This window comes from Salvelinus sp. IW2-2015, linkage group LG23 (assembly GCF_002910315.2).
Source record: "Salvelinus sp. IW2-2015 linkage group LG23, ASM291031v2, whole genome shotgun sequence".
Taxonomy (NCBI): Eukaryota; Metazoa; Chordata; class Actinopteri; order Salmoniformes; family Salmonidae; genus Salvelinus; species Salvelinus sp. IW2-2015.
Window position 1 is genome coordinate 3,750,056 of NC_036863.1, and position 23,793 is coordinate 3,773,848.

General features: G+C 42.2%; 1 protein-coding gene across 2 annotated transcripts; it reads left to right on the forward strand.

The window, feature by feature from the left end:
* The first annotated feature begins 1,300 nt into the window (after positions 1-1,300).
* On the forward strand, positions 1,301-16,371 carry LOC111950341 (protein YIPF5). 2 transcript variants are annotated; one of them, XM_023967841.2, is made up of 6 exons: positions 1,301-1,390; positions 3,150-3,278; positions 9,182-9,357; positions 12,741-12,886; positions 13,052-13,233; positions 13,532-16,371. In XM_023967841.2, exons 2-6 carry the CDS (start codon positions 3,160-3,162, stop codon positions 13,692-13,694), a joined length of 786 nt encoding a protein of 261 aa, XP_023823609.1. In that variant the 5' UTR covers positions 1,301-1,390; positions 3,150-3,159; the 3' UTR covers positions 13,695-16,371. The 2 variants fall into 2 exon arrangements, with proteins under 2 accessions (XP_023823609.1, XP_023823610.1); XM_023967842.2 differs by lacking the exon at positions 1,301-1,390 and adding an exon at positions 4,975-5,052 and having other exon boundaries at positions 3,187-3,278.
* The last annotated feature ends 7,422 nt before the right edge of the window (positions 16,372-23,793 follow it).

The following is a 23,793-nucleotide window of genomic DNA, read 5'->3' on the forward strand; positions in this document are numbered from 1 at the left end:
ATAGGTATTTGTAGTTGTCCACATATTCTAAGTCAGAATCGTCCAGAGTAGTGATGCTGGACGGTCGGGCAGGTGCGGGCAGTGATCGGTTGAAGAGCGTGCATTTAGTTTAACTTGCATTTAAGAGCAGTTGGAGGCCACGGAAGGAGAGTTGTATGGCATTGAAGCTCGTCGTTAACACAGTATCCAAAGAAGGGCCAGAAGTATACAGAATGGTGTCGTCTGCGTAGAGGTGGATCAGAGAATCACCAGCAGCAAGAGCGACTTCATTGATGTATACAGAGAAGAGAGTCGGCCCAAGAATTTAACCCTGTGGCACCCCCATAGAGACTGCCAGAGGTCCGGACAACAGGCCCTCCGATTTGACACACTGAACTCTATCAGAGAAGTAGTTGGTGTACCAGGCGAGGCAGTCATTTGAGAAACCAAGGCTGTTGAGTCTGCCGATAAGAATGTGGTGATTGACAGAGTCGAAAGCCTTTGCCAGGTTGATGAATACGGCTGCACAGTATTGTCTCTTATCYATGGTGGTTACGATATCGTTTAGGACCTTGAGCGTGGCTGAGGTGCACCCATGACCAGCTCTGATACCAGATTGCATAGCAGAGAAGGTACGGTGGGATTCGAGATGGTCGGTAATCTGTTTGTTAACTTGGCTTTCAAAGACCTTAGAGAGGCAGGGTAGGATAGATATAGGTCTGTAGCAGTTTGGGAATAGAGTGCCTCCCCCTTTGAAGAGGGGGAAGACCGCGGCAGCTTTCCAATCTTTGGAAATCTCAGACGATACAAAAGGGAGGTTGAACAGGCTAGTAATAGGGGTTGCAACAATTTCGGCAGATAATTTTAGAAAGAGGGGGTCCAGATTGTCTAGCCCGGCTGATTTGTAGGGGTCCAGATTTTGCAGCTCTTTCAGAACATCAGCTATCTGGATTTGGGTGAAGGAGAAATGGGGGAGGCTTGGGCGAGTTGCTGTGGGGGGTGCAGGGCTGTTGACCGAGGTAGGGGTAGCCAGGTGGAAAGCATGGCCAGCCGTAGAAAAATGCTTATTGAAATTCTCAATTATAGTGGATTTATCGGTGGTGACATTGTTTCCTAGCCTCAGTGCAGTGGGCAGCTGGGAGGAGATGCTCTTATTCTCCATGGACTTTACAGTCCATGTGTGTCATAATGCGTGTGTCACTTAAATATGGGATTAATATTTTTATATGACATGAATAAATACAAGTTATTGACACTTTTCTACTATTACGTGGAGGACTTTTATTTAAAAAATGTTCGGAATACGTGACCCGGAAGTACTGTTTTAGTGTTGCTGATGAGACGCTGATATTATTCTCTTGACACGTAGCTAAGTTGGCGGAGTCCAGAGTTGAATTGTTCAACGTTGCAGGTAAAACAGTTAGTATTGCTTTGTAAAGGCCATAGTACATTAAAAAATATATATATATTGCTTGATTAAGTATTTTATCGAGGCCCACATTAATTTAGTATGTTCAGTTGTGCTATAAACTAGCTAACGTACCAGCCACTCTGACATTCTGCTCTAAGTCTAAGCTAGGCAGCAGCCAGCTAGTTAACTTTAAATACATTTGCATAGTTAGCTGATAATTAGGTAGCTACCACCGTTTTAGTAAACCATCGAGTTAGCTAGATATCGTTTTAATTTAGCTAACATTGCGCTACATTATTATTGGCTAACGTTAACAGTGACCTAGCTAGCTGACGTCGTTAGCYAACTACCTATCACCTTTTTGTGTTGGTTGGCTAGCTGGTCACTACTTTGGCTAGCAAAATGAGTTAGCTAACTAATGTTACCCAACAATAACTTTACCGTTAGGTACCAAGCCAGGTGCCGAATTGCGTAGTTAAAAAACGAACCATASCTAGCTATATTTTCATTGAACTCCTGAATAAAGCTAACGTTATCTAAGTCTGACTGGGTACTTTTACACAGGCAGCTCAATTCTGATCTTGTTTTCACTAATTGGCGTTTTGCTCAATCAGTTCAGCTCTGAAAAAGATCTGATGTTTGTCAAAATACCTATTGGTGTAAAAAAGAAAAGAATGGGCTGCCTGTAAATGCATCCTAAAATTGGCAACTAACGTAAATACAGTATTTGCCATTCTAGCAGCAGTAAAGAGTGCAACCACAAACTAAGGCGTTAGTTGCCTGGAAACTAGACATTGAATTACGTTGAATTCTATATCGGGGAGAAATTATCGTTTGAATCAAGAAAGCTACCTCTCATGACGTCTACAAGTCAGAATGTTGAATAAAATTATATTTTCACGTACTTTACTGGTTGTCCGTGCGGATGGTCCTTTTTGTCGGGAGGAATGTGAGACAATATATCCACAGGAAAGTATAATTACATAAACTTTTCAAAGCCTGGTAGTGTGTTCAGATTTCTACACCTGAAACATGCGGGCAGAACAAAATAAACTCGTGCACCAGCTAAGCAAGTCTGCATTTGTCTCGCGCGTGTATTTGAATCTTGTGCCAAGCTTCAGGTGATAGAAATGTAAATGCGCTACCAGCGCTTTAAAACGTTCATTTAATTATACTTTCCTGTGAATATTGTCTCACATTCCTACCCACAAAAGGACCAACCGCACGGACAACCGGMAAAGTAAGTTAAAATATACTTTTATTCAACATTGTGGCTTGTAGAGCATGTGAGAGTAAACTTTCCTGATTCAAACATTCATTTCAGCCCGACGTAGAATTCAATGTAATTCAACTGTGGGTTTCCAGGCGAAGGTGTTGTTTATCAGTATCTTCGCTGCACCGACATTATTAGCTGTTAGCTATCCAGTCAGATAGCTATGTAGCAGCTAGCTAGCTATTATCCCAAATGAAAACGGATTCCTTAGAGTTTGGTATGATTGCACAACATCACTGTCACTGTTCAGATGGATTAACGTCTTGAAAGTTAGCGAATGGCGTTCTCCAAGATGCTGCGTTTCTAGCTAACGTTTGCCATCTCATTAGGCTAATCTGATTTAACTAGTTACTTGAAAGGACGAGGGGCAGGAATAAGTACAAGACACACAAGAACTTCCCAGATACCTATGCCATCTATTGAATACTGTTGACAATTTTCTCCTCCAGCCTTTACTATTCTTAGTGAACCATTTGTTTTTTGCAGACGGTCAGAAATGTCAGGGTCAGGGTTTGACAACCTCAACACAGATTTCTACCAGTCCAGCTACAGTGTAGATGACCACGGGCAACCTGCTGGATATGGCTACAGTAACACAGAAGATCCCTACAAACAGTAAGTTTTGTCAACCTGTTAACAGTGCATTAATCATGACGTGCTTTGAGAGGCAAGTTAAGGACAGTATGTATCACTTCCACCTTTTTTAAATTTATTGTATCTTTATTTAACTAGGCAAGTCAGTTAAGAACAAATTCTTATTTTCAACGACAGCCTAGGAACAGTGGGTTAACTGCCTTGTTCAGGGGCAGAACAACAGATTTAACCGACATGGATGACGCAATCACCATTGCACTTCACACTTCCCTATCCCACCTGGATAAGAGGAACACCTTTGTAAGAATGCTGTTTGACTTCAGCTCAGCCTTCAACACCATGGTGCCCTCCAAGCTCGTTACTAAGCTCAGGGCCCTGGGTCTGAACCCCTCCCTGTGCAACTTGCAGACCTGCCAACATGCCCGCATTTTYCGTACCAACTACGCAATTCTGTTCATGTACGAGATCRGAGTTAAAAGTACGCAGAAATGAATAGGGCCTGATTATTTATATAAATATGTATTTAAATTTGAATGAAAAATATATCTAACATCCCGATTCTCGAGCTGCAACATGCAGACATGTACGGAGTTTGTGTCAACGGACATGGAGATTAATACATCATTATTCGACGTAGCTACCCCGTGTCTGCCCCTCCTGTTTTTTGTGATGCTGAGTTTTCCGACACAGCTATACGTAAACACATGGACAAATCKCTTATCGACTCCGTGTGTTGTGGAAAGGTAAACATTAAATGTTTCAAGCAAACATTAGATGGACATTCAGTGGGCTCAAGTGCCAGCAGTTCACTCGCATTTGTAATTACCAATTTGTAAGTCGCTCTGGATAAGAGCGTCTGCTAAATGACTTAAATGTAAATGTAAATTTGCTAGTGAAAAAAATAAAATGCAAATACGAAAAATAACTGGTTGAATTTGTGCGAGTTTGATACATTTATTTCTGCGTCCCATTAGTTGTATTTTCCACGTAACATTACGAGGGTCACGCAACCTGATAGACTGTAACTAATTATGATCCACGTCACAAAAAGCATAACAAAGTAAAATAAATATAAATATCTTGTCATTAAATGGAGTGGGGAGTTTAGAAGACTCTGTGATGAAGAAAGACTGAGTGTCAGGTATTAGCTAAAGAGGCAATGCTTCTAAAATGCCTTTGCACTAGATTTTAGATTTGATCAATTTCGAAAATCTGAAATGATATATGAGCTGCAAAGAAATCCAATAGGCACCTTTACATCGGCTGAAACACCGGACTCTTCTAGCGAACAGCAGTCAGATTCCCTTTGAGGTAGCCTACTTAAGCTTTGTGTAACCAGTTTGCGGTCTGTGTCGATGCAATTTTTWGTTTTTATGTTTTCAAAATTATTTTGCTTTTAGTGTTGATTTAGGAGCCGTGTCTAAAAAGCCAATACTTGTGAGCTGGCCCTGTGAGAGGTGACATGCGTTCRTCTACTATAGAGACTAAACTTGGGGGCATGTGCTAAGAAAAACGTTATAGATAATTATCTCCATTCTACACTGAACATGTAATGGTATAAACATACAATCTGTGCTAATTCCACAAAACATATATTTTATATGTTCTGTACTTATCAGTATGAATATTTTATTTGTTTTGTAAATACCTTTTCAAAGGACTGAACTGAACCAGGTGTGATCCATAATGTTTAAGCACATGAATATCCAATTTCCAGCTCGCGTCTGGTACTCTAAAAAGTTGGACAAGGTTGGCAGGCCTGGACTTCCTGATGGGCCGACCTCAAGTGGTGAAGGTAGGCAACAACACCTCTGCCACGCTGATCCTCAACAGGGGGGCRCCACAGGTGTGCGTGCTCAGCCCCTCGTGCTCAGTCCCTCCTATACTCCCTGTTCACCCATAAGTGTGTGGCCTCGCATGTCTTCAACATAATCATCAAGTTTGCTGATGACCAAACAGTGGTAGGCCTGTTTACTAAAGCTGAAGAACATACGCACATCAAGGTGCTGGAGTTGTAGGCAAACTCATGGAAAACAGAAAGGAAAACGCTGCACACTGCTGCTCATGCTCCCAGGTTATGTTTATTTATAACAACGATTTGACACTTGGGTCTTCTTCAGGCATCCATATCCCAGGTGGGGGTGGAAGGTCATTCATATATATATATATATATATATATATATTTATATATATATATATTAGGGGCAGTACTCAGTGACATCACTTCCTGAAACGAGGTATTACCAACCACAATGAGACAACCTACAGTGAGGAGGAGAGCACTGAGACAGAAGTGGTACAAGGAAAATAACCTCTCCCTCAACTTCAACAAAACAAAGGAGCTAATCGTAGACTACATGAGACTGCACAGCAGAGAGCATGCCCCCAACCATATTGACGGGGACGCAGTGGAGAGGGTCAAAAGCTTCAAGTTCCTCTGCGTGCATCAAAGCTGGGACCGAGAGACTGATAAACAGSTTGTATCGCCAGGCCATCAGACTGTTAAACAGTCACCACTAGCCGGCCCCCGCCCAGTACCCTGCCCTGAACCGTAGTCACTGTTACTYMTCTGCTACCACCCGGTACTCTACCCTGCACCTTAAAGACTGCTACCCTATGTACATAGTCATTGAACACTGGTCACTTTAATAATGTTTACGTACTGTTTTACCCACTTTGTGTATATACTGTATGGGGGAGAAAGAAAAAATATTTACTATTATTTGTATTATTTCTATATGATATATATATATATATATATATATATATAGATATCATATAGAAATAATTGTAAATATATTTTCTTTCTCCCCCATACAGTATATACACAAAGTGGGTAAAACAGTACACACACACACTCCGGCCGCCCCAGTCAGACTATTCTCTCTGCTGCCGCACGGCAAGCGGTGCCGGAGCGCCAAGTCTGGGTTCATATATGATATAGCCGTTCAGGAGTCCTATGGCTTGAGGGTAGAAGCCGTTCAGACGCCACCTGGACCCAGACTTGGCGCTACGGCACCGCTTGCCGTGCGGCAGCAGAGAGAATAGTCTTTTACTGGGGCGGCCGGAGTGTGTGTGTATATACATGCATACATACTCACTGTTTTCTGAAAGTATTCAGACCCCTTGACTTTCTCCACATTTTGTTACGTTAGAGCCTTATTCTAAAATTGATGAAATCATTTTTTCCTCTCATCAATCTAGACACAATAACCCCTCTCCTCTCCTCTCCTCTTTCTCCACATTTTGTTACGTTAGAGCCTTATTCTAAAATTGATMAAATCATTTTTTCCTCATCAATCTACACACAATACCCCATAATGACAAAGCAAAAACATGTTTTCAGAATATTTTGTACCCGTCAAAAGTTTGGAACAATATTCATTCAAGGGTTATTCTTTATTTTACTATTTTACTCTCTTCCACGTTGTGGAATAATAGTGAAGACCTCAAACTATGAAATAACACACATGGAATCATGTAGTAACCCAAAAGTGTTAACAAATTCTTCAAAGTAGCCACACTTTGCCTTGATGACAACTTTGCACACGCTTGGAATTTTCTCAACCAGCTTCCTGAGGTAGTCACCTGGAATGCATTTAAATTAACAGATGTGCCTTGTTAAATTCATTTGTGGATTTTCTTTACTTAATGCACTTGAGCCAATCAGTTGTGTTGTGACAAGTTAGGGGTCCCAAGATAGCCCTATTTGGTAAAATAGCAAGAACACCTCAAATAAGCAAAGAGATACGACAGTCCATTACTTTAAGACATGGTCAGTCAATGAGGAAAATTAAGGAATTTGAAAGTCTCTTCAAGTGCGGTTGAAAAAACCATCAAGCGCTATGATGAAACTGGCTCTCATGAGGACCGCCACAGGAAAGGAAGACCCGGAGTTAACCTCTGCTGCAAAGGATAAGTTCATTAGAATTACCAGCCTCAGATTGCAGCCCAAATAGTTCAAGTACAGACACATCTCAACATCAACTGTTCAGAGGAGAATGCGTGAATAGGCCTTCATGATCGAATTGCTGCAAAGAAACCTCTACTAAAGGACACCAATAAGAAGAGCCTTGCTTTGGCCATGAAAACACGAGAAATGGACATTAGACAGTGGAAACATGTCCTTTGGTCTGATGAGTCCAATGTGCTAATTTTGGTTCCAACCGCTGTGTCTTTGTGAGACGCAGAGCAGGTGAACAGATGCTCGACGTATGTGTGGTTCCCACCGTGAAGCATGGAGGAGATGGTTGGGGGTTGCTCTGCTAATGACAGTCAGTGATGTATTTAGAATTCAAGGCAGACTTAACCAGCATGGCTACCACAGTATTCTGCAGCCATGTCCCATCTGGTTGGCGCTTAGTCCCACTATCATTGGTGTTCAATAGGACAATGACCCAGGCTGTGTAAGGGCAATTTGACCAAGAAGGAGAGTGATGGAATGCTGCATCAGATGACTCTGACCTCCACAATCCCCCGACCTCAACCCAACTGAGATGGTTTGGGATGAGTTGGACCGCAGAGTGAAGGAAAAGCAGCCAACAAGTGCTCAGCATATGTGGGAACTCWGTTGGAAAAGCATTCCACGTGAAGCTGGTTGAGAGAATGCAATGTGTGCAAAGCGTTCAAGGCAAAGGGTGGCTTCTTTGAAGAATCTCAAATTATAAAATAGATTTTGATTTGTTTAAAACTTTTTTTGGGGTTACTACATGATTCCGTACGTGTTATTTCATATTTTGTCTTTATTATTCTACAATGTAGAAAATAGTAAAAATAAAACCTTGAACGAGTAGTTGTCCAAATGTTTGACTGGTACTGTATATCTATACACACACACCATGGCCATTTCATTAGGTACCACCCTGTTTAAGAAAATAGTTCGCTCCGACAGACAGTGAGTCACGTGGCAGTGGCTTGCTATTTAAAGCAGACATCGAGGCAATCAGTTACTGTTTGATTGAATGTTATATTGGGCAAAAAAAGTTACCTAAGCAACTTTGAGTGTGGTATGATTGTCAGTGCCAGGTGTGCCAGTTTCAGTATCTCAAACGTCCGGCCTCCTGGGCTTTGCATGTATGACGGTGTCTAGGGTTTACTGAAAATTATGGTGCAAAAAAAAACAGTAGTCCTTTGGGCGAAAACAGCTCGTTGATGAGAGGTCGAAGGAGAATGGCAAGAATCGTGCAAACTAACAGGCCACAAATGGGCAAATAACAGCGCAGTACAACAGTGGTGTGCAGAACGGCATRTCGGACCGCACAACTTGTCACCACACCGGTTTTCTTTCSTATCAGCTAGAAACAAGAAGCCGCTCCAGTGGGCACATGATCACCAACACTGGACAATTGAGTGGAAAAACAACGCCTGGTTCGACGAATCCCGTCATGCTGATGGCAGTCAGGATTTGGCGTAAGAGGCATGAGTCCATGGGCCCATCCTGCCTGGTGTCAGCGGTACAGGCTGGTGGCGGTGGGGTGATGGTTTGGGAAATGTTTTCCTGGCACACGTTAGGTCTCTTGATACCAATTGAGCAATGTTTCCATGCCCCGAAGAAATCAGGCTGGCCTGGAAGCAATTGGGCTTAATTTATTTGACTTTGTGTGTTTTGTATTGCTAGGTATTATTACTACACTGTTGGCGCTAAAAACGCTYGAGTATCGCTGCACCTGAGAACATCTGCAAATCTGTGTATGCAACCAATAAACGTTGATTTGATCAGTCACTTCTCTAACTCACTGTGATCTGAGAATAGCTACACATTAGAAAAGCCTGTCAACAATTTGAAAAAGAATACAGTTTTTCCTCCAATTTCTCGCAAGGGACAGTTTTGTTAGTTCTGTTCCTTACTAGCTTGAGACGTGACATGTTTGTGTTTAATAAAGCCATGGAGGGGTTCTGAGAAGTGTTCCTATGTGTCACCCCAGGGGTCAATATGGTCAGTATGACTACTCCCAGCCAATGGGATACGCAGCCCCAGGGATGATGCAACCTCAGCAGCCCTACACCGGCCAGATCTACCAGCCCACACCGGCCTTCACACCTTCCCCCACACAGTCCATGTACGGCAGCAGCTTTGACGACGAGCCCCCGCTGCTGGAGGGTAAGGATAACCCGTTGGTGAGACTCCACAGGGGAAAGGGGTGGTAAAGAATGCTTTATCCCAAATCAAGCCCTTTCATCCACCTCCCTAGGCACCTTTGTTGATCTGAGAGGATTGGCTAGTTTTAAGCAATATGGCACAAATTCCACTTGATCTATCAGAAGCCAAGTGGAGCTTTTCGATTGGATCCTAAACTCTCAGACATATGCCAGAGCATGGGGGCTTCATACTTGGGATTGATTGGGGGAATGAAAGACTGGAATTTCCTCAAGGTGAAKGAGTGGGCAGAGGTCAGGGGTAGAGGTCGACCGATTATGATTTTTCAACGCCGATTCCGATTATTGGAGTTTTAAAAAGCCGATACRGATTTAATCGGATTATATTTTATTTATTTATATATTTGTAATAATGACAATTGCAACAATACTGAATGAACACTTTTATTTTAACTTAATATAATAAATAAATAAAATCTATTTAGTCTCAAATAAATAAATAATGAAAGATTTTCAATTTAGGTTTAAATAATGCAAAAACAATGTTGGGAGAAGAAAGTAAGTGCAATATGTGACATGTATAAAAAAATATATAAAAAAGTAAATAAAAGTAAACATTTAAATTCCTTTCTTGGAACATGAGAACATCTGAAAGCTGGTGGTTCAATATTCCCAGTTAAGTTTTAGGTTGTAGTTATTGGAATTATGACGTGTCGACTATTTCTCTCTATACCATTTGTATTACATATACCTTTTGATGTTCTTATATGCACTTTAGTATTGCCAGCCTAATCTCGGGAATTAATAGGCTTGAAGTCATAAACAGCGCTGTGCTTCAAGCATTGCTAAGAGCTGCTGGCAAACGCAGTACAGTTTGAATGAATGCTTACCAGCATGCTGCTGCCTACCACAGCTCAGTCAGACTGCTCTATCAAATCATAGACTTAATTATAATAAACACACAGAAATACGAGCCTTTGGTCATGAATATGGCAAATCCGGAAACTATAATTTCGAAAACAAAATGTTATTGCTTTTACTGTAAATACAGTCTAAATATTTCTGTTACATTGCACAACCTTCAATGTTATGTCAATAATTACGTAAAATTCGGCAAATTAGTTCGAAACGACCCAAGTAAATTGTTGCAATACTGGACTGGCTTGCACTGAACGCAAGAGAAGTGACACAATTTTCCAGTTATTATTGCCTGCTAACATGAATTTTCTTAACTGAACATGCAGGTTTAAAAATATATACTTCTGTGTATTGATTTTAAACAAGACATTGATTTTTATGGTAGGTACATTTGTGCAAAGATTGCTTTTTTTCGGCAATGCACTTTTGTTAAATCATCCACCGTTTGGTGAAGTTGAAGAAGGCTGTGATTCGATGATAAATTAAACAGGCACCGCAATTGATTATATGCAACGCAGGACAAGCTAGTTAAACTAGTAATATCATCAACCATGGGTAGTTAATTAGTGATTGTTAACTATAAAAAACATTAATGTTAACTTAAAGAAAACACAATCTTAAGTTCAATGCTAGCAAGCAACTTACCTTGTGGATGCAAGGAGCCAATGTCCTTTTGACGCTGCACTTGCGTAACAGGTGGTCAGCCTGCCACGCAGTTTTCTCCCGTGGATGCAATGTACAATCGGCCATAATTGGCGTCCAAAAAGGCGATTACGAAAACTGAAATCAGCCAAAATTAATCGGTCGACCTCTAGTCAGGGTAGCGCTATGATGGGTTTCAGATGTCTTTCAAATCAAATGTGTTATGTCACATGCTTCGTAAACAACCAGTCACTAACAGTGAAATTGCTTACTACTGGCCCTCCCCAACAACGCAGAGAAAAATATACAAATAAGTAGGAATAAATACACAGAGTAATGATTAACCTGGCTATATACACGGTACCGAGTCGATGTGAAGGGGTATGAGGTAATTGAGGTAGATGGTACATCAATCAATCAATCAAGTTTATTTTATATTAACCCTTCGTACATCAGCAAATATCTCGAAGTGCTGTACAGAAACCCAGCCTAAAACCCCAAACAGCAAGCAATGCAGGTGTAGAAGCACGGTGGCTAGGAAAAACTCCCTAGAGTTTTTACATATAGTTAGGTGTAAGTTGACTAGGGCAACAGGAAGATAATGAACAGTAGCAGCAGCATATGTGATGAGTTTGGTGCAAAAAGGGTCTATGCAGGTAGTCTGGGTAGCTATTTGGTTAACTATTTAGCCGTCTCATGGCTTAGGATAGAAAGCTGTTCAGGGTCCTGTTGGTTCCAGACTTGGCGCATCGATACTGCTTGCTGTGCAGTAGCAGAGAGAACGGTACATGACTGTGGGGGCAGGGGTCTTAGGAAAATTTTTTAGGGCATTCCTCTGGAGCTCGGCCCCAGTGATGTACTGGACGTAGGTCTTGCAGTCAGCTGCCAAGCAGTTGCCATACTAGGCAGTGATGCAGCCAGTCAAGATGATCTCAATGTGCAGCTTGTAGAACTTTTAGATCTTTAGTGAGATCTGTTCTTATAACATGTTGCGTTCCCCCTGAGACGGGAGTCTAAGTCAGTTGCCCAGTTTATCCTGCTGTGTGCACTAAATGGGTCTGCAGTAGGGGAGCAAGCCCGCTAGGGAGGAGTCCAGGGCCACCCTGCTAGGAGGAGTCACCAGGGCCACCCGCAGAGGAGTCACAGGCCACCTGCTAGAGGCAGTCACCAGGCCCCTGCTAGGGAGGTCACCAGGGCCACCCTGCTAGGGAGAGTCACAGGCACCCTGCTAGAGAGTCAGGGCCACCTGCTAGGGAGGAGTCACCAGGGCACTCCTGCTAGGGAGGAGTCCCAGGGCCACCCTTGCTAGGGAGGAGTCCTCAGGGCCACCCTGCTAGGGAGGATCCCAGGGCACCCTGCTAGGGAGGAGTCCCAGGGCCACCCTGCTAGGGAGGAGTCCCCAGGCACCCTGCTAGGGAGGAGTCCCCAGGGCCACCCTGCTAGGGAGGGTCCCAGGGCACCCTGCTAGGGAGGAGTCCCCAGGGCCACCCTGCTAGGGAGGAGTCCCCAGGGCCACCCTGCTAGGGAGGAGCCCCCAGGGCCATCCTGCTAGGGAGGAGCTTATTTTGGAGTTAGGCATACATCTTCCACTCCACTCATCTGATACAGTGGTGTCATAGTGAGACACGTGTTCTCGTCATAAATACTTTTTTCTTGGCTTGTAATCTCAAATGTAAAAAGTGTATTTCATTCTAGGAGGTATATAGATTTTTAAAGACTATTATAGACTAGATTTAGACTATTGTATGAATGAGTTGTCCCTCTCACCCAACCCTTTGTCTTATATCTGACATTGTTTTAATATCCTTTCATGGGTATGCCTCATAGAATTAGGCATAAACTTTGACCACATCTGGCAGAAGACCCTGACGGTGCTCCACCCCATGAAGGCAGCAGACGGTAACATTATGAACGAGACTGACCTGGCTGGACCCATGGTGTTCTGTCTGGCCTTCGGAGCCACCTTACTTCTAGTAAGAACTGTTCTATTGATGCAGTACAGCACTTGAACACTTACATGGTATCAATATGTATTTTAAATTTGACCTTGTGCTATAACATTGTTTGTACTGGGAAGAGATGACTATGTAAAAGAGGATGGCTGATGAGTTGTCTATGTTCCTGTCTAACTGCTACAGACAGGAAAGATCCAGTTTGGCTATGTGTACGGCATCAGTGCCATCGGCTGCCTGGGGATGTACTGCCTCCTCAACTTAATGAGCATGACCGGCGTGTCGTTTGGCTGTGTCGCCAGCGTACTGGGCTACTGCCTGCTACCCATGATCCTCCTTGCCAGCTTCGGAGTCATCTTGTCTTTACAGTAAGTACAAACATGGGCCTGAGAAGAGGTTAGCTCAATATGGTACGGTCCTGTGTCACTACAATAGAGCGTACCTGTGTATTGTACGTGTCAGGTGGTGCACAACAATTTTATATATCAGCCTTTGACTTTTGATGCTCTATTTGTTTGTTTATGGAGTATTAAAGTGCAATTATCTTAATCAAACCAAACCAGTGTTTGCCCTATGATATTTTTTTTCTGCAATGGTAGTGGGTTTGGTGGTCCGGGTGCATGCCAACATTTTACTAACTGATCTAACTTTATTTACCTTTTTCAGAGGCATGTTTGGAATAATCATCGCAGCCACGATAATTGGCTGGTGCAGTTTCTCTGCTTCCAAGATCTTCATCTCGGCCCTGGCCATGGACGGACAGCAGCTTCTGGTGGCGTACCCCTGTGCCCTCCTCTACGGGGTCTTCGCCCTTATCTCTGTCTTCTAAAGAGTGTGTCTGTCTACACCAGGGTTCCTCCGAACTCGGTCCTGCGGCTCTGGTGCACATTTCCTTTTTTTGCCCTAGTACTACATAGGTGTTTTGAATAACCAACTCTTCAAGCTTTGATTATTTGAGTCAGTTGTGTAGTGATAAGTCCAAAACCAAAATGTGCACCCAGGTCGGGGACAGAGTTGGGGAAACCCTGGTATAGAACAGTGTTTTCCAACTCCTATCCTCCTGTACCTCCAACAGTACACATTCTTCCTGTAGCCAGTACACATTCTTCCTGTCAACTTGTCAAGCCCTCATTGAGTTGAATCAGATCAGTTTGTCTGGGGCTACAACAAAAAAAATATATGCTATTGGAGGTACTGGAGGACTGGCGTTGGGAAACACTGGTCTACACCCTGCAAACGGACCAACAAACCCAACTAACTTTAGGGCCTGTCAGAGGCCCTTCTGTGCTGCACCCCCATCGCAGTGGTGTGGCCAGCTACCCTGTCTGTTGCATTCCATTTTTACACCRGCCTACAGGGGTCCACGCAAACGTATAAATTCCAAACCCCTTCTATTCAGGACTAAGGACCCATCCACCGACCATCACAGAATCTTCTATTTCATATAAAACTTCTTTATTCTGTATGTTTGTTTCTTAGATTTATTAGAGCCTCGAGGCCTTCAGAAAATGGTTTGCACAAGTATTTTCAATGTTATTCAACTGAAGCAGGAGAGTTGAAATAGAGCAGTTAGTTAATTCTGTCTTCTATATCAACAGCCCTCTCGTGCATYCATGCACATCTGGGTACTCTGAGGTCAACTTGCATCTCGGAAGAGGACATGTCTTACAAAGCTGAAATCGTTTTAAATTGCTGAAACACCAAAGCTCTGTGCCCTTCCCCGCTATATTTCCCAGCCCTCTCAGGTTGGCCCCAGCGCATGGCCTAACCGAGAGCCTCCTTAGCTAACTGCATGTGGTCAAGGGTGTGTTAGTTATGCAGCTTGTGTGATTGTAAACTTGGGTCAGTCAGTGCCTGCGTAATGACAGCTGCACATGCAGACTCACAGAATTTATGTCCAAAAATAAGAATAGAAGTGTTGGTTTTTCATTTTCTCTATTGACCAGTGGGAATCAGCTAATGTGCGCCTCATGACCTAGTTTTTGTTCATATTTACCYGCACGTTTATTTTTATTGTAAAATGATAGTTTGTTGATCACATTAAAGCTGAAATATGTAACTTTTTGGGCGACCCGACCAAATTCACATAGAAATGTGAGTTATAGCTCTGTCATTCTCATTTGAAAGCAAGTCTAAGAAGCAGGTAGARATGTTCTTTGTACGCTATTTCTATGCTTTCCTTTAGTTTAATTTTTGCATATTTTACTTTCGATTTTGTACACAAGCTGGAAATATAATAGTTTTGGTTATGGAAAATATATTTCAAAGCTGTATAGATGGTACAATGATTATCTACACTATACTTGCTTGTATAACTGAAATTAGGAGAACTATTAGTAACCAGGAAATGGCGGCATGATTTCTGCATAGTGCATCTTTAACTGCACTGTGTAATGATATTGTACTACAGGTTGTCAAACCACACACGAAGTAGCTCATATATCCTGAGTTTTGTCTCCTACACCTTAACTTAAATCATCCTTTTCATGCATTTGATCAGTTTTCTATTGTTTTCAACCTGTAGGTCAGGGATCTCCCAACCTTGTTCCTGGAGAGCTACCATCCTGTAGGTTTTCATTCCAACCCTGTTCCTGGAGAGCTACAGTCCTGTTGGTTTTAACTTCAACCCTACTCTAGCGCACCTTATTTWAATAGTTAGCTGGTTGATAAACTGAACCAGGTTAGTTACAACTAGGGTGGAGTGACAATCTCCAAGAGGGTAGTTCTCCAGGAACAGGGTAGGAGACCGCCCTGCTGTAGGCTATGCGTTGAGGTTTTTTTTGCTTCAGGTTGAAAGTTTCGGTCTTGCCATTCACTTTGTCTGGACTGATATTAAAATGTGGTTTTGGAATTTTGGTTTCACACACAGGTGTCATCTGAGAGGCTGTTAATGAGCACAGGGTTTTAAGGTCATTGTTTTTTTCCTCGGTTCTCCTATAGATTTGTTTTTGTGCTAAACCTGAGCTCCTCYAATGGATGCCTTTTTATATTTTTGCCGTCTTAAAGCATAATGCGGAAATGAAAATGGAGTGCTTTTCTATTTCAACAAACTTTAAGGGGATACTGCATTTTAAACAACCCGGAGTAAATACAGTAAGTAGCCTTTCACAAGCTAGCTGGAACAGCTCATAGGAGCAGATCTCCTGAGGTAGCTTGACGTACAAGTATACCCCCCTGGACAGGATGCTAGTCTGTCGTAGGGCCTTACCCAAAATCTATCTCCTTAAGGCTGAGTGCCAGGCAGCGACGCATCGTGTCCCGTTCTTAGGCTCTTTGTATGATGCGGCCGGGGATCAAACTCCCAACCTTTCAATCTCAGGGCGGACACAAGGCCACTGAGCAATTACAGTGCTGCTCTTATATGGCCAAGTATTTATATACTGTATCATTTGTTTTGTACATCAAAGTCAATGTTGTGCTTTTGTCATGTGGAAATTCTTTATAGATGGGCGTCGTGCTTGGGTGGTTTTATCGGCCACTATCTAAATAAAATATCTGTCATGTCAGTGTTGGTCCGTTGCATAATTTTTACATACACTTGATGTGGCGTCCCGTCCGGAGTCCATTTTAGTATTTCTCATGCTTTCAGTCTAAAACATTTTAAGGTTTGATATTTCTGGAATTCATCTTGTAATGACTGGGTGTTGGAACCAAAACCACCCTCACTCTGAGTCTACTGTATAACGTTATCAGAAATATAATTWGTAGAAATACAACCTATTATCATTGAGTTCAGTTTTACATAAGCTACCCAGGAAAAGTTTAAAGTTAGCTGATATAAATATGTAGCCTCAGAACCAAAGTTCGTGAGATTAGTATTTGCTAATCTTAGGTAATATTAATATATTAACCATTACTGAGACTCACTTAAGACAGCACRTTTGATGATACAGCAGTAGGGAAACAAGGATATAACATCTACAGAAAAGACAGGAATGTCTACGGGGGAGGTGTTGCGGTATATATTCAGAGCCATATTCCTGTAAAGCTCAGAGGTTCTCATGACAATTGAAGTAGAAGTGCTGTGGTTGCAGGTTCACCTGCCTCATCTGAAGTCTCTTTTAGGGTGCTGCTATAGGCCACCAAGTGCTAACTGTCAGTATCTGGAGAATYTGTGTGGGATGTTAGATAAGGTCTCTGATACTTTATTTTCTTGGTGACCAGAACATTGACTGGTTATCTAGATGTCCTTTAAAGAGGAAGCTTCTTACTGTGACTAAGGCCTGTAACATGATCCAGGTTATCACCGAGTGTATGCTGATAGTTTGTGACACTTGTATTGATCATATCTTCACTAATGCTGCAGAGGTTTACTCCAAATAAATATCAGTTCGCATTGGCTGTTGTGACTATACTATTGTGGTAATAGATTGTATATTACTGTTTTATATAATTATATCCTTTTAGTATGAATAGATTGTTTTTATATATCCTTAGAGATTGAAAGTAGTGTTAGGTTCAAGCTCTTTGTGTATGAGAAGTCAAATGATTTAGTGGACTAGGAATGTGTACTCCCAATAACTCCAGGCCTCTCCTGACTGATAAGAAGTCCTGTGGTGAGCACAGAGAAATCCTGGGTGATGGAAAAGTATTGAAGTACATCTTTGAGGAAGGGAGGGGGTGAGAGCTAAGGGTATAAATGGACACCACTGTACTGAATGTACAGTTGAAGTCAGAAGTTTACATACTTAGGTTGGAGTTATTAAACAAGTTTTCAACCACTCCACCACTTTCTTGTTAAACTATAGTTTTGGCAAGTCGGTTAGGACATTTACTTGTGTCATTCACAAAGTAGTTGTTCCAACAATTGTTTACAGACAGATTATTTCACTTATTTGCTATCAAAATTCCAGTGGGTCAGAAGTATACATACAGTAAGTTGACTGTGCCTTTAAACAGATTGGAAAATTCCAGAATATGGTGTCATGGCTTTAGAAGCTTCTGATAGGCTAATTGACATAATTTGAGTCAATTGGAGGTGTACCTGTGGATGTATTTCAAGGCCTACCTTCAAACGCAGTGCCTCTTTGCTTAGGAAATCAGCCAAGACCTCAGAAAAAAAACATTTTAGACCTCCACAAGTCTGGTTCAGCCTTGGGAGCAGTTTTCAAACGCCTGAAGGTACCACGTTCATCTGTACAAACAATAGTAAGCAAGTATAAACACCATGGGACCACGCAGCTGTCATACTGCTCAGGAAGGGGACGTGTTCTGTCTCCTAGAGATGAACGTACTTTGGTGCGAAAAGTGAAAATCAATCCCAGAACAACAGCAAAGGACCTTGTGAAGATGTTGGAGGTAAGCGGCACAAAAGTATCTATATCCACAGTAAAACGAGTCCTATATTGACATAACCTGAAAGGCCACTCGGCAAGGAAGAAGCCACTGCTCCAAAACCGCCATAAAAAAAGGACAGACTACGGTTTGCAACTGCATATGGGGACAAAGATCGTACTTTTTGGAGAAATGTCCTCTGGTCTGATGAAACAAAAATAGAACTGTTTGGCCATAATGACCATCGTTATGTTTGGAGGAAAAAGGGGGAGGCTTGCAAGCCGAAGAACACAATCCCAACCGTGAAGCACGGTGGTGGCAGCATCATGTTGTGGGTGTGCTTTGCTGCAGGAGGGACTGGTGCACTTCACAAAATAGATGGCATCATGAGGCGGAAAATGATGGGGATATATTGAAGCAACATCTCAAGACATCAGTCAGGAAGTTAAAGCTTGGTCTCAAATGGGTCTTCCAACTGGACAATGACCCCAAGCATACTTCCAAAGTTGTGGCAAAATGGCTTAAGGACGACAAAGTCAAGGTATTGGAGTGGCCATCACAAAGCCCTGACCTCAATCCTATAGAAAATTTGTGGGCAGAACTGAAAAAGCATGTGCCAGCAAGGAGGCCTACAAACCTGACTCCGTTACACCAGCTCTGTCAGGAGGAATGGGCCAAAATTCACCCAACTTATTGTGGGAAGCTTGTGGAAGGCTACCCGAAACGTTTGACCCATGTTAAACAATTTAAAGGCAATGCTACCAAATACTAATTTAGTGTATGTAAACTTCTGACCGACTGGGAATGTGATGAAAGAAATAAAAGCTGAAATAAATCACTCTGACATTTCACATTCTTAAAATAAAGTAGTGATCATAACTGACCTAAYACAGGTAATTTTTACTAGGATTAAATGTCAGAAATTGTGAAAAACTGAGTTTAAATGTATTTGGCTAAGGTGTATGTAAACCTCCGACTTCAACTGTATTCATTCAGCTGGTATATCTAAGCTGAGTAAACATTTGATACATCACTCGAAGTTTGGGCTCTTTTGTTGGCAGTTTATTAGGTACAACCATCTAGTACTGGGTCGGACCCCCCTTTACCTCCACAACAACCCAAATTCTTCAGGGCATGGAAATGTTGCTCAATTGGTATCAAGGGACATAATGTGTGCCAGGAAAACATTCTCCACACCATAACACCACCGCCACTAGCCTGTACTGTTGACACCAGGCAGGATGGGGCCATGAACTCAATYACTATTTCACTGGTAAAGTGGACAAACTGAGAAGTGAAATGACAACAGTGAACCATCATATTTGTGTATTGAATATCTAATGATAAAAGAGAAMGATTGCAGTTTTTTTTTTTTTTMGTCAAGTTTGTGTGGAAGAGGTGGTAAAAAGATTTATCCATGAATAATGATAAGCCACCAGGTATAGACAACCTAGATGGAAAACTATTGAGAATGTTAGCAGACTGTATTGCCACCCATATTTTGCCATGTCTTTAACTAAAAGCCTAAAGGAGTGTGTGCCCACAGGTGTGGAAGTAAGCTAAAGTAATTCCACTACCTAAAAATAGTAGAGCACCCTTTGCTGGCTCTAACAGCCGCCCAATCAGTTTGCTGCTTGTTCTTACTAAACTGATGGAGAAAATTGAGTTAATCAAATCAAAATGTATTTGTCACATGCGCCGAATACAACAGTGAAATGCATACTTACAGGCTCTAACCAATAGTGCGAAAGGTGTGTGTGTGTAGGTAAGTAAAGAAATAAAAAAAAAAACAGTAAAAAGACATTTGAAAATAACAGTAGCAAGGCTATATACAGACACCGGTTAGTCAGGCTTATTGAGGTAGTATGTACATGTAGGTATGGTTAAAGTGATGCATATATGATGAACAGAGAGTAGCAGAAGCGTAAAAGAGGGGTTGGCGGGTGGTGGGACACAATGTAGATAGGCCGGTTAGCCAATGTGCGGGATCACTGGTTGGTCGGGCCAATTGAGGTAGTATGTACATTAATGTATAGTTAAAGTGACTATGCATATATGATAAACAGAGAGTAGCAGCAGTGTAAAAGAGGGGTTGGGAGGGCACACAATGCAAGTAGTCCGGGTAACGATTTGGTTACCTGTTCAGGAGTCTTATGGCTTGGGGGTAAAAACTGTTGTGAAGCCTTTTTGTCCTAGACTTGGCACTCCGGTACCGCTTGCCATGCGGTAGTAGAGAGAACCGTCTATGACTGGGGTAGCTGGGGTCTTTGACAATTTTTAGGGCCTTCCTCTGACACCGCCTGGTGTAGAGGMCCTGGATGGCAGGCAGCTTTGCCRCAGTGATGTACTGGGCCGTACGCACTACCCTCTGAAGTGCCTTGCGGTCGGAGGCCGAGCAATTGCCGTACCAGACAGRGATGCAACCGGTCAGGATGCTCTCGATGTTGCAGCTGTAGAACCTTTTGAGGATCTCAGGACCCATGCCAAATCTTTTTAGTTTCCTGAGGGGGAATAGGCTTTGTCGTGCCCTCTTRACYACTGTCTTGGTGTGTTTGAACAGATACAATGCTATTTTCAAAGAACAAGTTAACTACATACTTTCACCATGCATATGAGGAAGGGCACTCAACTTGTACTGCACTGACTKAGATAACTGATGATTGGCTGAAAGAAATGGAWAATTGTATTTATTTTATCTTTATTTAACTAGGCAAGTCAGTTAAGAACAAATTCTTATTTACAATGACAGCCTAGGAACAGATTTTTACCRAGCTCGGGGATTTGATCTTGCAACCTTTCGGTTACAAGTCCCAACGCTCTAATCACWAGGCTACTTGCCCAACTAAGATGATAGTTGGAGCTGTGTCGTTAGATTTTAGTGCAGCATTTGATGTTATTGATCATAATTTGTKATTGAAAAAACTAACTTGCTATCACCTGCCATCACATGGTTGGAGAGCTACTTATCCAATAGAAAGAGAGTATGTTTCAATGGAACCTTCTCTAACATCAGAAATGAACAGTGCGGTATCCCTGAGGGACATTCCCTTGTGCCACTACTCTATTTTTACAAATGATTTCCCACTTGTGTTACAAGAAGCTAAACTGTCTATGTATGCTGATGATTGCAAACTCAACACATCAGCACCTACAGCCAGTGAGCTCACTGAAACTCTTAGCAAGGAGTTACAGTCAGTGTCAAACTGGATAATTAACAATAAACTGGTCTTAAATACCTCTAAAAACAAACACCTTGTATTTGGTTCAAAGCATTTTTTTAGACCTTAACATCAAGTGGAGTAGAGGGTGTGACAAGTTGAAGAAGCTCCTAGGAGTAACATTGGATGGTTAATTATCATGGTCAAGTCGTGAAGATGGGGAGAGGTATGTCTGTTATAAAAAGAGGTTCTGCATTTTTGACACAAAGATCAAGTGTATTACAGTAGTTGTTCAGGCTGTTATCTTGTACCATCTTGATTACTGTCCGGTAATATGCAGCAAAGAAAGACCTAGTAAAGCTGCAGCTGGCTCAAAACAAAGCAGCATGCCTTGCCCTTAACTGCACATACACAACTAACATCAACAACATGCATGATAGTCTTTCATGGTTGAGGAGAAATTGACTACTTCTAGTCTTTTTAAGAAACATTTGTGTGTTTAAAATGCCTAACCACTTGTATTATCTATTTGCATACACTTCAAACACATACATAKCCCACCAGACACGAAACAATGGGTTTCTTCATGATACCCAAACCAAAAACAGATTTAATGCGTTGCTCAGTTATGTACAGAGCCATGTCATTAAGGAATGCTCTGCCACCAGAGGTTACTCAAGCAAAAAGCAAGTTTATCTTTAAACTTTTGTATCAAAGCACCTCTCCTATTTCTATAGATCAAATTTAACTGTACTATTTATAAGAATATGAATATATGAATAGTATGTAAATAGTATTTTCATTGTGTCTTATTTACATTTTATTTTGAATTCACAGTTTCTCAATTTCTAAGACACTTTTAATGAAACTGGGGTCCACTTGATCTCCATTATAACCTAAAGAGTACAACAGTATTCATTTTTTTCCACACACAATGCAAATGCTAAGCACTTTTTTGCAAAACCGTAAACACAACTCTCTACTTAAGACGCACATTTCAGTGGAGTAAATCACGTCAAACTAAATTAATACGTTTGGTCACAGCTGATGCAAATTACTCCCATGAATGTGAACCTCTCCTGCATGTGTGCAAAACTTATTTGCACAATTGTTCAAATCAGKAATTAGTCCTTAAATCATGCATAAAAGAGGTCCCCTCTGAGTTGCTGTTAGCAAGGATGGACCGAGGGCAAGAACAACAGAATGGTAGAGGGGCCCATAGAGGAAGAGGGGTTCAGATGCATGGAAGTGGAGCGTTTATGATGACTGCCCACATGAGCAGATGTCKCTCCTAGATGCAATGAATGCCGGTTGTCTGCAACTACTGCAGAGGACTACCAAGCGTGGATGCGCCATGCGAGGAAATATTTTCCTTGCAGATTTCCAAGAAGGGAAAACATTCAGTGTGATGTTGCTGACAACGTGGCCTGATGGACAAGAACAAATGGACTGAATGTGTGTGGTGTGTATTGTATTTGTGTTGCCTTTTTTGACATTGCTTTGTTTTTGCAGTGATTTGTTATCTTGGTGTATTTAATTTTTATTCTCTGTGTATACTGTACAGCAAGGGGTACTCAAGTACTATTTCGGTCACACAAATGTCCTCGTGGCAAAGGTCCAGATGGATAATGTAATTTATCGGCACAGTAACAAACCCACACCTTGCAACCCATGTGACCCCATACTGTTCACCCCCCCCTTTTTTTTACCCCTTTTTCTCCCCAATTTTGTGGTATCCAATTGGTAGTTGCAGTCTTGTCTCATCGCTTCAACTCCCGTACGAACTCGGGAGAGGCGAAGGTCGAGAGCAGTGTGTCCTCCGAAATACAACCCAACCAAGCAGCCCTGCTTCTTGACACAATGCCCACTTCAACCGGAAGACATCTGCACCAATGTGTCAGAGGAAACACCTTACACCTGGTGACCGTGTCAGCGTGCACTCCAACCAGCCAGCCACAGGAGTCGCTAGTGCGCGATGGGACAAGGACATCCCTGCCGGCCAAACCCTCCCCTAACCCGGACGATGCTGGGCCAATTGTACGCCTGTACTCAAAACCAGAATCTCTAGTGGCACAGCTAGCACTGCGATAGACCACCGCGCCACTCGGGAGGKACTCTCACCCCTCTTGTTGGCGGAGAGAAAATGTTGCTGTTTTGAGCTCATTTCCTGAAATTCTATGCATTCTTCCATATCTTACGTGTGTTTATATGATACCAGGGGTAGAAGCCGGACGGAGTAATAAAAAATACATTTAGGGGGGGGGGGTGTTGCGGTCCGTATTGACCACGTTCTCTGGAACCGGTCTGGGTCCACCAGTTGGGTATGGAGACTCAGTGAATTTGTAAAGGACAAAATGGAAAAAGGTTAAATAAAGCCTTTGGTTTCTGGATATTCATCCTCTTGACATTCTTCAGTCAAATAATTTTAGGAAAATAGAATACAGACTATGCTTTGATACAGTGCATTCAGAAATTATTCAGACCCCTTGAACTTTT